The sequence below is a fragment of the Pseudophryne corroboree genome, chromosome 1 (assembly GCF_028390025.1).
Source record: "Pseudophryne corroboree isolate aPseCor3 chromosome 1, aPseCor3.hap2, whole genome shotgun sequence".
In the NCBI taxonomy this organism is placed as follows: domain Eukaryota; kingdom Metazoa; phylum Chordata; class Amphibia; order Anura; family Myobatrachidae; genus Pseudophryne; species Pseudophryne corroboree.
The window spans coordinates 232,073,831-232,090,271 of record NC_086444.1 but is presented as its reverse complement, the minus strand read 5'-3'; the positions used below and the strand labels follow the sequence as shown (position 1 = coordinate 232,090,271).

The following is a 16,441-nucleotide window of genomic DNA, read 5'->3' as shown; positions in this document are numbered from 1 at the left end:
GTGAATTTCGGCTCATACCGTGTGCTATAATGTGAATTTCGGCTCATACCGTGTGCTATAATGTGAATTTCGGCTCGTACCGTGTGCTATAATGTGAATTGCGGCTCATACCGTGTGCTATAATGTGAATTTTGGCTCATACTGTGTGCTATAATGTGAATTTTGGCTAATACTAATGCCTCATAATATAAATATATATATATTATATTACAGTATATATATATATATATATATATATATATATACATACATATATATTAGTATATATATATATATATATATATATATATATATACATATATATAATGCAGCAATGGCTTGGCACTCCGGACAACGTAATAATATGTATGGTGCCCTCCCCACATGCATAGATAGGAATATATATATATATATATATATATATATATGTATAATATATGTAAAAAAAATAATAATATGGCCTCCATAGACCGGCAGCAAGACCCCCCCTTCCTCCCCTCCAGGGACTGATAGCACACAGGCACCACAACCACCACCCCACCACATAGACAGTACACAGGCTGGCACCATGATCATTCCTCACTATCCCCCCCTCCCCCGCCACGGTCCCTGCACTCATGCTGGTCAAGGAGAGCTTAATTAATTATTAAATACCGGCGCCCACCCACCCCTGCCATGGACACATCACCTTGCTGCTCTAAAGTCAGTGCTTTGGCAGGGAGTGATGATACGGAAGACTGCGCCACTACCATGCGCCAGGCTCTCACCTCTCAAGCTCCACCATGGGAGATCAGCCTAAGAGGAGTCCCCCTACATGCCATGATCGGTGGCATGGGGGGCTTTTAGGTACTCAGATCCCCCCTGCGTGCGCGTATGTTCGCTCTCCCTAACACTCTCTCTCCTCTTGCGCCTCTCTCCCCGACACTCTCTCTCTTGCTCCTCTCTCTTTCTCTCGCCGACACACTCTTTGTTTCTCTCTCACTCCCCTGTCTCTCCTGCTACCCTAAGGGGAATTGTAGTGGCAGTGGATTGGGATGTATGGGGTCGAGGTGGGGAAGGGGGCCCAGAGATATCTGTGTATTGGGTCCCAATATTTCTGTTGCTGTCATTGCCTGCTTCCGGGGGCCAGCCTCACCTACACAATGGTGCTTGCCAGCGCAATGCTGCAGTCCCAGGCACCTCCTTTCCCCATCGCAGCACCTCCGTCAGTGGGACTCCCTGCCTCCATAGACATGGTGCGGCCTCCTGACCACCGTGGTGCTGCCTCCTTTTCAGCCTCATAGTATCGCCTCCACCCCCAGGGGTGCCAAAATGAGGATCTATCTTGCCCCCCCAACCTATAAATGTTCTGACACCCCTGGATGTAAGCAGGGCCGGTGCAAGGTCTCTCGGCACCCTAGGCAAAACTTCTGCCTACTGCCCCTTCCCCCTACCTGCCCTTCAGGAGAAAGGCATACTGTTGCTCTCCCCCACCCCGTCTGTTGTATGGCTGCTCCCTTCTCCCCATCTCACCAGCCTGTGTGGGCTCCAGCTGCCCCCCCCCCACCACCACTTTTTTAAATGTCTTCTGCTCTATCCCCTCCACCATCTGTGTGCATGCCAGCTACTCCTCTCCGCCTCCCCCCCTCCCCCCCAGACTGCTGCTCTCCCCCTCATTTCTTATTAAATGCAGAGAGTGCACTGTGCAGCCACCTTACCTGCAGGCTGCGATGCAGGGTTGGGACTGAGTAGTCTGTGAAAGAGTCTGGAATGAAGAGCAGCACCGCATGTCACCCCCAGCCAGGACTCCAGGAGTTGTCAAAGTTACTGCCTGTGCCAGGTGGAGCTGGATGCTGCAATACAGGAGCTTAGCAGTCGCGGCTATTGTAGATACGAGTGCCAGGGGGAGTGCGGCTGCTATGAGATGTAGGACCACACTACCTTTTTCATGCAGCTGTAACAGGCCGCCCCTTCAGGTCCCGGTGCCCCTAGGCAGCTGCCTAAAGCTGCCTAGTGGAAGCTCCGGCCCTGGATGTAAGTCATGTTTATGACACGTCTCTCAGATGTAGCAGTACACGTCTGCACTGATAGGTGTTACTTTCACATCTCCCTGAAATGCTTTTTCAAAAATAGGCAAGTATGTATCTTATGCATAGTCACACGTTGACAGTGGCACTTTGCTGAAAAATTGCCATCGTCTTCGGGATAGGGTCCTGATTTGATGCAGTACTTACTGTCGTCCAGCAGAGGGCAGACAATGCAAGCGCGACAAAACCGTCTCTATGTGGCGTTACTGTGCAATCGCATTGGGTGAGTTAGAAAGTCTGGAAGAAGAGAGCCCCGCCCCCGTTGACGTTTCTAGCCCCGCCCCCGTTATCCCACACATTGGTGCTAGAGCCTTGGCAACTCACAGTGTACGCGGTGCGGGCTGGGAAGATGCACAGTGGCCGCCGGGGCTGCCTGTACCCTGCACTTACTGAGCGCCCGGGTACCCTCCCGGCTGCCCCCGACCAGTGATGGGCTGTTTCTGCGCCGTCCCGGAGGAATTCTATTGTGAAGTTTTGTTGTTGGATGAGAGCAAGTTGTCACTGAGCAGCCAGCACCAGGGGGTGAAGGTAAGTGCTGCTGATGCCAGGGGCACTGCCCATCCCATGCCATAGTAATGCCCCATGTAGGAGGCAGCTGGCACACGCTGACAAGTTGTGGCACACAGACAATGGCAGTGCTCGCCCAGGTCACTCCAAAGTTGCTGCTGCTGTGTGATGGGCACAGTGTGGGGGTCTCCGCTGTTACCCGGCGCTCCTGCATGTCTGCACTCTGGGTATACTGGCTCTGCCAGCAGCGCTGGATCCATGCTCCTTTGCTTTGTGCCGCCTGTGCCATGGGCTGAGTGCTGGAACTGGCTCTCACTTCTCATGTTATTCCCAATCTGTATTTATTTGAACGGAAAGGATGTGAGGAGCGGTCTCTGCCAGTGATGTGTGCACAGTAGTGTATGAGGTGTGCAGCTGGCATGCTCCCATTGTTACAGAATTGGGGTGTTATTGTTAGTTTTTGTTGTTTAACTGGGATTGACAGGTCATAAAGAGCTTCTGCATCAGCCTTTCACTGTTACTAGTTCAATCTTATTGTCCCCATTCTGCACATCCCATTCATTGTATGCGATATGATATGTGTAACTAGTATAATAATAATAATAATAATAATAATAATAATAGGTTTTAAAGGGTAACATAGCCTACTTACTGTCAGTGGAGTCAGCCATTTTGTGGGCTGAACCAATTTTCAGGAGAATTCAGCCAATCAGTGATTTGAAAACTGCCTCTAGTCCCCAGTGAATGGACAGTCTGATATTGGGTTCAGACCAGCAGGTTGCTACCTGTGCTATGTGTGACAGGTCAGGTCCTCACAGACCTTATTTCCAGGCTTGCAGGAGAAGGGAGCGTGTAGGTGTAAATGACATTTGTAACACTTTTGTCATTCTTCGCCTCAATTTTGCTGTGGGCAAATGGCTAAATATTTAAATAGTTTCCATTAGATTGGTCACATGGACACATAATGTGCCACTAGAATCCTGGCTGCTGCTGCATACAGATGTCCTGTAGATATTAAGGGGTGTATTGATAAATGGTTCTCCAGCCAATCATCTTCCAACTGTAATTTTTCAAACAGATGAGGGTTGCTGATTGGCCAGAGCACCATTAATCATAAGCAATGAGTTTTAAAACTCATTGCTTATGATAAAACGTGTTACCCCCATAGTAACTAGAATTTACTGTATTGTTTTCACCCTTGCTACCTATAGTGATATAACAATGGATTTCAGTCTAAAGGCCCATACACACTTGCCGATAAATTGAGCAACGTCGTTCATTTTCCCCCTCCCTGAGCAACATAGCTAATTTTATTGGCAAGTGTGTATGCTGCCAGCGACCACCGATGCGTGGCCTCGCGGGTCGGCAACGATCGTCGCTGTCGCCAGTGCATGCATGCAGGATCTGGACTGTCATCCACGACCTGCATGCAGGGCTGGCGGAGGCGTGACGTCACTGAGCGATATGAGCGGTCATATCGCTCAGTGTGTACAGTCGGCCGCCAACCGGCCGGCCCGGGAGGGGAAACATTAGACGACGTTGCTCACAGAGCGACATCGTCTAATGTGTACAGACCTTAAGGGGTAAATACATTTAGCTGAAAGTCTGCCCTGTGAGTTAGCGTGTGCATATGCCATAATTATGGTGGCCCCAACACGGTTTCTGTATGTAATTGGTGCAAATCGATGTGTTGTTGCTGGTGTTTCCACGCCATTGGAACGGCACGTCATGGGGCTCGTGTGTAATTTAATCACCCCCTAAAGATGCCGCTAGACAGTTTGGTTTAGTATAAGTAGGTGAATATGGTTGGTTTAGCATACTGTCATTGGTATCACTGGAATTACATCTGGATGTTCTCCACTCATTGCCAGGGTTATATATGCAGAGGGTGTATAGCGCCTGGAACATACCTAGTTGTTCAGGTGTCTGCGTCCACACTGTATTCATTTACAGCCACTGTGTAAAGCCCTAGCAGCAGGTTATAATATGCTGTTGACATTGGGAGTACATCACAGAGGTAAGGTTTGGAAAGCCGGCTCTTACACTTTTGTGGCCTTTGGCACGGTTACGCTGCTGTCGGTGTGAGATTTCATTTCCATGTCAGTCCCAGACAATAGAACCGGCCTCCCTGGTCTCTTTGTATTTATCATAGTTGGGAGTTGTTTGACAGGTATGTGTCAGCGAGTGGAAATCACCCTGAGGGGAAGCGGCATAGCTTACTCTGTATTCCTGCGCATGTGTTGCTCTGTGTCGGGGTTGTGAATATTAGAAGTGTGTGTCAGTATGTAGATATGATGGTTTCATTGAGATGCAAAATAAATACAGGGAACAGAAATGGCAGAGAGGTGCTGGGATGGCCACTGATGAGGCATCTAGGCCAGGCCTGGCCAACCTGTGGCTCTCCAGCTGTTGTAAAACTACAAGTCCCATCATGCTTTGCCACAGTTTTGCTATTAGGGAATGCTAAAACTGTGGCAAGGCATGCTGGGATATGTAGTTTCACAACATCTGGAGAGCCACAGGTTGGCCAGGCCTGATTCTAGGCATTTCCACAGTACTACTTCTAAAGATGTTTCTCTCTTTGCGCACCTGGAGGCGCAGTCTTGGGCCCCATACACTAGTGCGATATTGCCTGTTTTCATGCAATTGAGATGAATTGCTGAGACGGATTGCATGAAAAGTGTCACATTGCATGTCATTTTCGTGCAATTGCGATGCAATGCGGGTTCCCGTGTGTCTCCCATCGCAAGCGCTGATCACACGTGCTGCACGTTAGATTTATCTCAATTGCATGGAAATAGGTTTAATAACATTAGATTGCATGAGATATATACACTCTAGTAGCAAATCGCAATCGCAGGCCTCCCGGGAAGCTCCCGGCCAGATTGCGGTACAATTGCATGCAAGTCATTGCTGAGATACATCTCCCTAGGGCCTGATTCCAAGTTACATGCAATTCTGAATGTGGCTGCTTATCATGGTTTCTAGCAAACATGTGTTGCTGCCTACATATGCAATCTACAGCATCCACGAGCCATTCTTAGTCAGACACATCTGTCACTTCTCCTCGACGGCTGTATGGGCATTACTGGGTGGCAATGGGGTGTTGGGAGTTCTGAATTGAGTGTATGCGCGTGCACTACATTTTCAGTCACATACTGTGCACCAAGCAATGTGTAGGTGTAAGTGGCGTTAATACTGCACATACAGCCTGAGGGTTCGGGGCGGTGCAATTGCATAGATGCAGATGCATGCATAGGACTTCTGAATGATGAAAGTGAACGGAATTGCATCCATACTATGTGTGACTGATTCCCTTATTTTGCAGAGGTTGCTCCCAAGTTCAGAGACGGATGTATTTTATGATGCACTTAGGGTGGGGTTCATGGTATCCGGACTCTAGGTCGACACCCATTGGTCGACAGTGGATATGTTGACACTAGAAATAGGTCGACACAGCCATTAGGTCAACATGAAAAAAGTTCAACATGAGTTTTTCACAATTTTTGGGGGGGACTTTTTCATACTTTACGATCCATGTGGACTACGATTTGGAACGGTAACCTGTGCCGAGTGCAGCGGTAGCAGAGCGAGGCACCTTGCCATGCAAGGGGACGCAGTGCACTAATTGGGGTTCCCGGTAACTTGACGGAAAAAATGTCACAAATAAAAAATTAAAACCTCATGTCGACCTAATGGCCGTGTCGACCTATGTCTAGTGTCAACCTACCCACTGTCAACCAATGGGGGTCGACCTAATTGGTGTCGACCTAGAGTCCCATACCCAGTTTCATAATTAACTTCCATTAATTTCAATAAAGCAGAAAAACGTTAACAATAAAAACAAGTAATGTTGTAATGGATTGTAGCTACTTGTCTCTTTAATACAGACTAATATAGAAAAAGAATATTTTAAAATACTTGAAGTAATAGAAGATTATTTCACAGGCTTTAATACATTCATGGGGCCTGATTCAGATCTGATCGCTGTTGTGTGCAATGGCACTGCGTCCGATTATTGAATGACTGCGCATGCGTATGCACCGCAATGCACAGGTGCATCGCCAAACAGCGACAGAATGGTGCAAAAATTTTGATTGCAAGGCGTTCGCAAGGTGATTGACAGAGAGAGGACGTTTATGGGTGATAACTGCCCGTATTCAGAGAGTGTCAGGAAAAACGCAGGCGTTCCCAAGCATTTTCTGGGAGGGTGTGTGACGTCAGCGCCGGACCCGATCAGCCTGTTTGTATCGCACTATAGGAGTAAGTCTTATGGAAATTCAGTAAATAATTGTTTTCACTTTGTGAACTAATGAGTATCATACAGGAATAAACGCCATAGGGGGCAATTCCGAGTTGATCGCAGCCAGCAACTTTTTGCTGCTGGTGCAGTCAACTAATCCCCGCATATGGGGGAGTGTATTTTAGCTTAGCAGGGCTGCAATCGCTTGTGCAGCCCTGCTAAGAAATTTTAGGAGTAATTTTAGGACTTACCCTGTGCGACGGATCCAGCGACGTTCCTCCCGGCTTTGACATCAGACATCCGCCCTCCGTTTGCCTAGACGACCACTCCCCGAAAACGGCATCCAAGGGTGAGTACCCGCCCTGGAACGCCTCTCCGCTGTCAATCTTCATGCAATCTGCGCTGCATCTTTTTTCTTCGCTGTGCACGTCGTTGCCCGGTGACGTCACAACGCCACGCGTGCGCAATGCGTACGCCGCGCATGCGCAGTTCCGACCCATTTGCACCACAGCGAAGAACTGCTGCGTGCGAACGGGTCGGAATGACCCCCATAATGTTTTGCAAGCAAGGAATAATAATAATAATAATAATACAGGTTGAGTATCCCTTATCCAAAATGCTTGGGACCAGAGGTATTTTGGATATGGGATTTTTCCGTATTTTGGAATAATTGCATACCATAATGAGATATCATGGTGATGGGACCTAAATCTAAGCACAGAATGCATTTATGTTTCATATACACCATATACACACAGCCTGAAGGTCATTTTAGCCAATATTTTTTATAACTTTGTGCATTAAATAAAGTGTGTGTACATTCACACAATTCATTTATGTTTCATATACACCTTATACACACAGCCTGAAGGTCATTTAATACAATATTTTTAATAACTTTGTGTATTAAACAAAGTTTGTGTACATTGAGCCATCAAAAAACAAAGGTTTCATTATCTTACTCTCACTCAAAAAAGTCTGTATTTCGGAATATTCCATATTTCGGAATATTTGGATATGGGATACTCAACCTGTAATGATAGTAATTATTATTATTATTATTATTATTATTATTATTATTATTATATTTTATTGGTGATAGGTCATGTATATAGTGCACCCATCGTCTGCACAAAGCATAGTGAAAACCAGATATTATTGAGTGTTCCTAGACTTCATTCTCATCTACATTGATCCAGTCAACAACAAGGTGGTCTCCTATCTGTGTATGTAGCAGCATTGGCATAACTATAATGGGTACACACAGGCACACCCTGCACCCATAATTATACTTATCTCTCCTGAGTCACTAGTCAGCTGGTGCTGCAGAGCAGTAGAAATCACTGGGAAAATGGCGCGGCAGCCATTTCCCCAGTAATGTCTACATGCACAATAGAAAAGTCAATGGGAATGTGGCACCGACGCCATGTTTCCAGAGACCTGTGCATGCGCAGTAGACTCTTGCAAAAAGTTATTGTCTACTACGCTGCCAGAGAGGAGGGTCCTACGCGGAACCTGCACACAGGCTCTCTCCTCTATTAAACTGCCTCTGGGTAGCAAATGCACTTTATAAATGGTTTGTTGCAGCTTAGATTAGTCATCAAGGATGACAAACTCCTGAAGGTAAACATCCGTTACCCACTGAAAATATTCTAGTTTCCTTCTAGGCGCATTCCCTATTACCCATCCACTTGGTCTTGTCCTTGTTTATTCAGCTAGAACTAGGTAGGGATGCTCACACTGACCCATTGTCACTTAAGAACGACTTTCTGCTAATGTGAGTTTTATGTTTCCCTCAGACTAAACCAGAGTTCTACTTGAGGTAACAACTTCTTACATTGCAACATATCCTCTTAGACAGAACCTGCTATTTCAAAAATGTAAGAAATGTTACAAATAGATTAATTCACGATTTTTTCACTGAAGAGGTATAAAAATATTATTGTTTAAATTTAATGGAATTAAACATACTGTCAAGATTCCACATCAGAATAAATTTTTATTTAAAGAATAGCTGCGGCAATAATGTATTCTGCCTCCTAGGTCTTATTATAAGGGGTGTGGTATGGAAGGTCGACAGTAAGTAGGTCGACAATGTCTAGGACGACCACTATTGTTTAACAGGGTCTCTAGGTCGACAGGGTCTTTAGGTCGACAGGTCAAAAGGGCGACATGAGGTTTTTTTTGTTTCTTTTGGTGTTGTTTTCTCCATACAGTGAACGGGAACCCCAATTAGTGCACCGTGTTCCCTGGCATGGCTCGCAAGCTTCGGGCAAGGTGCCTTGCTGCGCTCGGCACAGGTTACTATTCCCAATCGTAGTCTGCGTGGATCATTAAGTATGAAAAAGTTTAAAAATATATTTTTTTTTGAAAGATTCATGTCGACCTAGAGACCCTGTCGACAATAGTGGTCGACCTAGTTACTGTCGACCTAGAGACCGGATCCCATTATAAGACAGCCACTGACTCCGGCCTTGCACGGGACAAAGGGCTTTACAATGGTGCCATAAATTAACTAGTCTTTGGAATTACCCTCACATCTCTAAACTAGATAAGTCATTTCTCCAGGGTTTTACAGATGAGACCAGTAACTCCTGACCCACCTGGAACTCAGCAAAAGAAACTGTAATATATATATCTTTTTTACACCAGCAAAACTTATCATAATATAATTAAATGTAAAGGCCATAAGGTTTTCGATCATTTATACTGTTATAAGTAATCTTAGACGGGGACTTGTTTTCATAAATGTATTGTTTTATTGCGTATCAGTGTATTTGCTGTATGCAATGTGGTACTGTAATAAAAAGTAAAAAAATAATAATGTACAAGCCAATAGGAAAAATGGAGTCTGTGTGTAGTGGCTGTATCACTTACTAACTACACACATACATATATATATACTGTGGATATCATGATTAGACATTGGGTGATGTCAGCCATTGCTCAAAACTAAGTGACCCCCCCTTTCTTTACTCCCTCCTTACCCCCTCCCGTCAATGCTATTTCTATGGCAAAGGAAAATATCATGACTTTGAGGCTTTATTCCTCAACAACTGGACCACTTATAAAAATTCTGCAACCTTATTACACATTTACATCACACACCATTCCGAATGACACCGGAACCATCAAAATTGGTGATGTAATTTCAGAGTAGTTGCTCTCACAAAAACTTTGCTTAGACGACTAAATATATAGATTCTTGACAGTATATAATCTATTCTATACCACAATTGTTTTGTTATTGTTATTTATTTCTAATTTTTATACTATATTGATTGTGGCAACATTATCAGCCCCAAGCTATAAATGCAGTGTAGTTGCTGCTCAAAAATGTGTATTTGTCTGTAAGAGACATATATGGGGGAATTGAAATGTTTAATCGCGCCCATTCTCCTGTCTAAAGTGACGGGAGATCACGGGGTGATATTCAATTGTCCCCACTGATCATGCCAAGCACCTAAACCCGACTACAGTAATGGCCGCGAGAGTGAAAAGTCCCATTTGGGCGCCCGGACAGAACTTTTCATGCTTGTACCCATTAGTTTAGTCAAGTTTAGGTGCTTTGCGCGCCTAAACCCGGCTCTAATGGGCGTGATCAGCGCAATCATGAGGACAATTGAATATCGTCCAGCGATCTCCTGTCACTTTAGACTGGAGATCAGGCGCGATTAAACAGTTGAATTGCCCCCATAGTGATTGTGTTTATTCTGTGTGTAGTAAAAGACTCTTTTGGGTAGATTGTCTGATATTTCTAAAATGGAAAAGTGGCAGTGTTGTACGCAGCATTTGTGTCCTTATACATCTAGTGTCTATTTGCCATATGGCAAGATATGCTTGGCTTGCTGTAGGCGCTCTATCATAGGTAGCAATGTGTACTTTTTCCTAAAACTATGATTACTGTACTGCTGTTTGTCATTGTATCTCAGCAATACGGTATGGGGACTTGCTAGCTGTAGCAAAGTCATCCAGGCACTGCCGGGTCCCAGCCTGGTGAAAGTTATGCACATGTGCAGATTGGCTGTTGCGCATGGGCAGGACATAGCCGTCCATCAATGGCAGCTATAGACTGACATGCAACAGAGCGGAGGGGGAGGAGTCACTGGACATCACTGGAGAGCAAAGTACTGTTAAATACCAACGGCATAATCGTTATTATTACTGTGATACTGCACAAAATATGCCGCTGCTATTAAGACACATTGTTAAACAGGGCCCAAAGTTTCATCACAAACTTTACAGGCAGCGAGTGTTATATTAAAAGAACGCTCTCACTCCCGTGGGCTGGTGGGGAATTATGCTGGTAAAGTCAGATGTCCAAAGGCAAAAAGAAAACTTTGTAATTCATTGGTCACTTATTATTTCGTGATAGGCACTCTGTCTAAATAATGAAACTAAATGGGGTATTTTAATTGCGGTTTTAAACTAACAGCTAAATTGAAATGATTAAGATTGATATCAGCCAGAGTGTGAGCTCTGTTTGGAAATAATAATATATTTTTTTAACTAATATTTTCAATTTTAAAGCACTAAATATTTTGTTATTACAAATCTAATAAGACTATAGTCTTTTCTTCCTTATTGCACCGCTACTGTGTTCTTACAAGCCTTTGTGACATTACCTCGGTTAAGCAGAGTCTGATGTTTATAGACGGGACCCAGTGTGAAGTGTGGATGAACTCTGGAGTGTTTCTTTTATCCTTGCAATGTCCTGTACAGCTGAGTGCTATTGACGTTCCGTACCCACTGTACGTGTATTGAGTCTGGTCTGTTGGCTGATAAATCCATTAGCTGAGGCATAGAGTTGCAGAGTAAATACTAGTTTTCTGATTTCTTCTGACATTTACTTCCCAAGTGACTCCTACAACCTGATGTACAAAACTTCACTTCAAAGGTGTAGTCTTTTGCTGTATACAGCAAGTAACGTCAAAGTAGAGATGGGCTCACTTGAAATAAAGGAAGGCTGCATCAATCTAAACTCCTAAGACATTCTGGTTTCACTGGAGACAACCCCATTAAAGCTTCAAATACAAACAATGCAAATGAAAGCAGTTTACAAAATGTTATCTGCCAGTTATTAAATTATTGGAGGCATTGATGCTTTAATAATTCCAAACACTTAGCATATCAATGGACTGAAAAGTTTGTGGAACAACTCATAAAACTTATGATGCAGGGGAGCAAATTATGCAACCATATATTCAATTCCGCCAAATTATTGATAGCAGCTAACTGGAAACAACCCACTGCCCCATCCCTACAAGTGGTGATCAACAAAATGTAGTTTGTAGCCTCAATGGAATATATTACAGCCCTACTTCACGACTCTGTAGATAAATATTCTGCAGTCTGCAGCCCTTGGTACCACCATTTCCAGAGACAATTGCCCTGCGTCCTATAGACTCTCTCGCTACCTTCCCTGCAGGTCTGGCCTTACCCCTTTTCGTTTGGTGATCTCAATTATTCTAACCATCTCAACATGGTCCTCTTCCCCTCCCCCCACACCCTATACCACTCCCCTATTTATACAAGGTCTCTGTTTGCTATTTTCATTTGTTTTGCATGTGTATAAAAAATATTAAATTCAAGTGAACTATATTGCCATCTTATGTCTAAAATGTATAATATGTCATGCAACAATTATTGACCCAACCCACGGGTTAATTGCATTACTGGTTACATCTTGTTGTATTGTACTGTTCTCCACTTTTCAAAATAAAGAGAATAAAAAACAAAAACAAAAAAAAAAAACAACTTACAATGCAACATCTATACTGATCTAGAATATACTGGTGTTGCTAATGGAAAGTTCAGCTGTAATAGAATTAAATATGGAATGGACATTACAGCTACTAATTGTGACAAACTTTTCTCAGATTACTATCGGTGCTGCTTATTTTATTGCCGTCATGTACAAACATAGCAATCAGCTTTTAACCTTGCTTGTCTCTTGTGTCCCATGTGTTGTGGCAAGCCCTGAAACTGTATTGATTAACAAATAAGTGTGATTAATCAAAAGGAACAGTAAAACAAATATTCCTTCTCTATATTCAGCACTCACACATTTAGGGGTCTATTCATGAAGCGGTGAAAAGTGTGGAGAAGTGAGCCTGTGGAGAAGTTGCCCATGTCAACCAATCAGCTGCTCTGTACAATTGTATAGTATGCAAATTTACAAATGTTACTTCAATGCTGTTTGGTTGCCATGGGCAACTTCTCCACTGGCTCACTTCTTCACACTTTTCACTGCTTCATGAATAGACCCCTAAGGGCCAAGTTGTAGGAAGTTAGGGAGTTCAATTGGTCAGATTGCTTCCGTCTTACTCTGCTCGCTGCCTGTTAGTGGTCAGAATAGGATTGCATACATTGGGGCTTATTCTAATTGGCTGTATAAAACGGATACATTGTGGATGTTAAACTTGCTTTTCCTTTTATGGCCAGAGTTCCAGTTATCATGCCCAAAATATTTCCTGATTCAATGCAAGTGCCTGTTCATATGAAAAATACAGAGATTGGCCAGCAGGAACATTGGATGGGATACTTTGAGCAGGGGGTCTCAGAGAGCCACCAACTGCAACTGTGTCCTGCAGCCTTGCTCCTCCAGCTATAGTGCATCTGTACGGTGGCGTAGTGGCTAGCATTACTGCCCCACGGCATTGAGGTCATGAGTTAAGTTCATGACCAGAGCCCTATCGATGTGGAGTTTTGATGTTCTACTCATCTTTGTGTGACTTTCTTCCGGGTCCTCTGGTTTCTGTCCACACTACAAAATCATACTGCTAGGTTAGCTGGATTCTGACCACAAATTAACCCTATAATGTATTTGTGTGCACATGGTAGGGAATTTAGATTATAAGCTTCACTGGATCAGGGTCTCATATAAATTACTGCTTTTCCGTATGACTAAGGCAGCCTGCTAACTAGTTTTTTTTTTTTTAAGTTTTTCTTTATTGAAGCATGACAATTACATATCAGCCATCAAAGACGCACTTTCCATATAAGTACACTAGGGCACACTGTGAAAACATTTATCCAATCAACCCAGAAACAAGTCTGGGAAATAAAGTAAAAAGATACCTCTGTCAAGGTTTCGATCCACCGTAATCTAATCCTCATCAAAAGAAATTAGGGAATTTTGAGAATATACACGTGTTTTGTACCATAAGGTTTTCTGAAAACACTTCCAGATCTGTTCTTTAAGAGGGCAGGACAGGGTCACTATATAAAACCCCTTTCACACCGCACAAATAACCCGGTATCAACCCGGCATATTGCCGGGTCGACACGGGTCGGCGTGCAGTGTGAAAGGGGCATAGCCGAAATCGCTGATCGCCTGACCCGGCAATTCAACCCGGGAATAAAGCAGTGTTATACCCGGGTTGAACACCGGGTCAGTGGCTGCGTAAACGGGCTCCCGGGACCTGTTTACTACAGCAGGGAGAGGCAGCGCGGAGATGATCTCATCTCCCAGCGCCACCTCCGCCCCCGGCTCCACCCCCCTGCTGCTGTGGCAACCCGCACGGCATATTGCCGGATCAGCTGCCAATGCCGGATCCCACCTGGAAAGGACCCTTTTCCAATTCTCGGGTGGGATCCGGCATTGGCAGTGTGAAAGTGGTATAACTTTCCCATGTTTAGAAAAAATTCTCAGTAAATTTCTCCCTTTGTAGAGAAGCCTCCAACCATTCCATTCTAAAAATATGAGAAAGCTTTTCTAAAAAGAGAAAAAATGGAGGGGGCGCAGGGTGTATCCAGAGTTGCAGGATACACTTTTTTAGCTACAGCAGATGTAGCTATCAGCAATTTCCGTACTCCTTGTGATACTCGAGTGCCTTCAGGTAAGATGCCAAGTATTGCCCATTCAAGGGGCATGCAGTTTACTAAGTGATGATTAATGTAGCCCCACACCTGTGTCCAAAAGCGTCTTATTACTGGACATGCTCATAATCAGTGCATTAAATCCGCCCTTTGAGATCTCCACCAGGGATGATCATCTGTCATTCCCATCAGATGTCTGCGGTGGGGGTGACAGTCTTCACCCCAAAGACTGAAATTGGTCTCTCCATTGTGTCAACCTTGACCTCTGTGTATCATGTTTAATGTAGTACAAATAAAGGAATAATGATGAAATTGCTGTATAGGAGGGGTTTTCCTCATTAACAGATCATTGTCAGGAATAAGCGTTCAGCGGTATCTCACTTACCAGCGCGCTGGTGCGCGGGCCTCCGGTGGTCACGGTCCCAGCCTGATGCTGCGTGTGCGTCCTGTCAGCGGTGCACAGAACCCTTTACCTCTTTGCAGCCATGACACTGGCGGTCAGCTGATCTGGTATCATCCAGTCCTGCCCTGTGTCTGCACACATGACTCATTCATCCAATGGCTGCTGACCAGGGGGTATATAGTCAGAACTCCTGCTGAGTAACATTGCTTGAACAACGCGTCGCATCCAGTGCACAGTGTCTCCTGGCTCCATTCTCCTGTCTTCTGAGATATCCCTGTGTCTCTGCTCCGTGGAACTACAGTCACCAGTCATCCAGTGTTGTTACAGCTCCATCTGCATTCTGCTCAACATCTAGCAGTTAGAGACTCTCTCCAAAGGTGCTGCATTACCATACTCACCTGCTCGTTACCTGTCTGCACCAAGGATCCTGCACTAATTCTCATCTCTCTCCTGCTAACATCTAACCTGGTTCTGTTGTTGTCAAGCACACAAACTGCCTGGGTAGTTCCATTTTCAAGTCTGAGCAATCAGTGACTTTCTATGTCAGAGACTCTGACAGCTTCCACGCTGAATTGTACATTTGTTATCTTCATTGCTCCAGTTGCCCATATTACCATTTGCGCACATGCGCAGGAATTTACTTCAGCCTCCTCGTTTCCTCCATCGCACCACCACTGACCCACTAGTGTCCCCTCCGCGAACAGACAAAAACACAGACCTGACAATGATCTAAAGAGATATTACAGTCATGCGGTGACAGCACCCTGGAGATACCAGCCATGTAATGCTGCGCATGCATGAAAGCCAGAGGAAAAGGTCTAAGCACTTGATGTTGCTCTGCCGTATGTGTAAATAACAGTGGCTTCCCCATCACATCAGTCATAAGCTGCCAAATACATGTATTAGCCTGCCTGTCTCATAAAGTGAAAGGATACTCAGCAGCCTGCTTACTGCTTTATGCTGATGCCAGTATCTGCGTGTCTGTGCCTATTATCCATCTGTCTACATGCAGAAGGCCACGCCGCCCATTGTGTTACCTGACACAGGTGTCACATTAGCATCGTGACTTCCACCCACCCCTTGCTGACTGCAAAAGACCTGTCATTAATTGGCAGCCCATTTCTGTCCACGTGTCTCTGACAAGCACGCATTCCTATGACACTTACGGATCTGTTCAGTGTATCCGCATGGTAGTAGCCAAGTTACTGCACAAAAATGTCCATTTATGAAAAAAGAGACGGATCAGTCCGCACTTTGAATCTTCCTCCATGTGTGTATGTTTGGTACCCCTATATAAATAACTGTTAATAAATCTGCACTAGTGTCCGTGGACCTGAATAGCATGCAGGGGCGTGTGATGTAGCGAAGGGGGTGCAGGCTGAGAGACACAAAGCGAAGGCGGAGCAGGCTGAGAGGCACAGA

At 44.7% G+C, this 16,441-nt stretch overlaps 1 protein-coding gene across 3 annotated transcripts in view; it reads left to right on the top strand.

Moving 5' to 3' along the window:
- The first annotated feature begins 2,341 nt into the window (after positions 1-2,341).
- EPB41L4A (erythrocyte membrane protein band 4.1 like 4A) overlaps positions 2,342-16,441 on the top strand; it is a 419,914-nt gene continuing 405,814 nt past the window's right edge. For all 3 annotated transcript variants that reach the window (XM_063964124.1, XM_063964123.1, XM_063964121.1), the window contains exon 1: positions 2,342-2,573. In XM_063964124.1, coding sequence (XP_063820194.1) covers positions 2,475-2,573 — 99 coding nt within the window. In that variant the 5' untranslated portion in view covers positions 2,342-2,474. The remainder of the gene's footprint in view (positions 2,574-16,441) is intronic.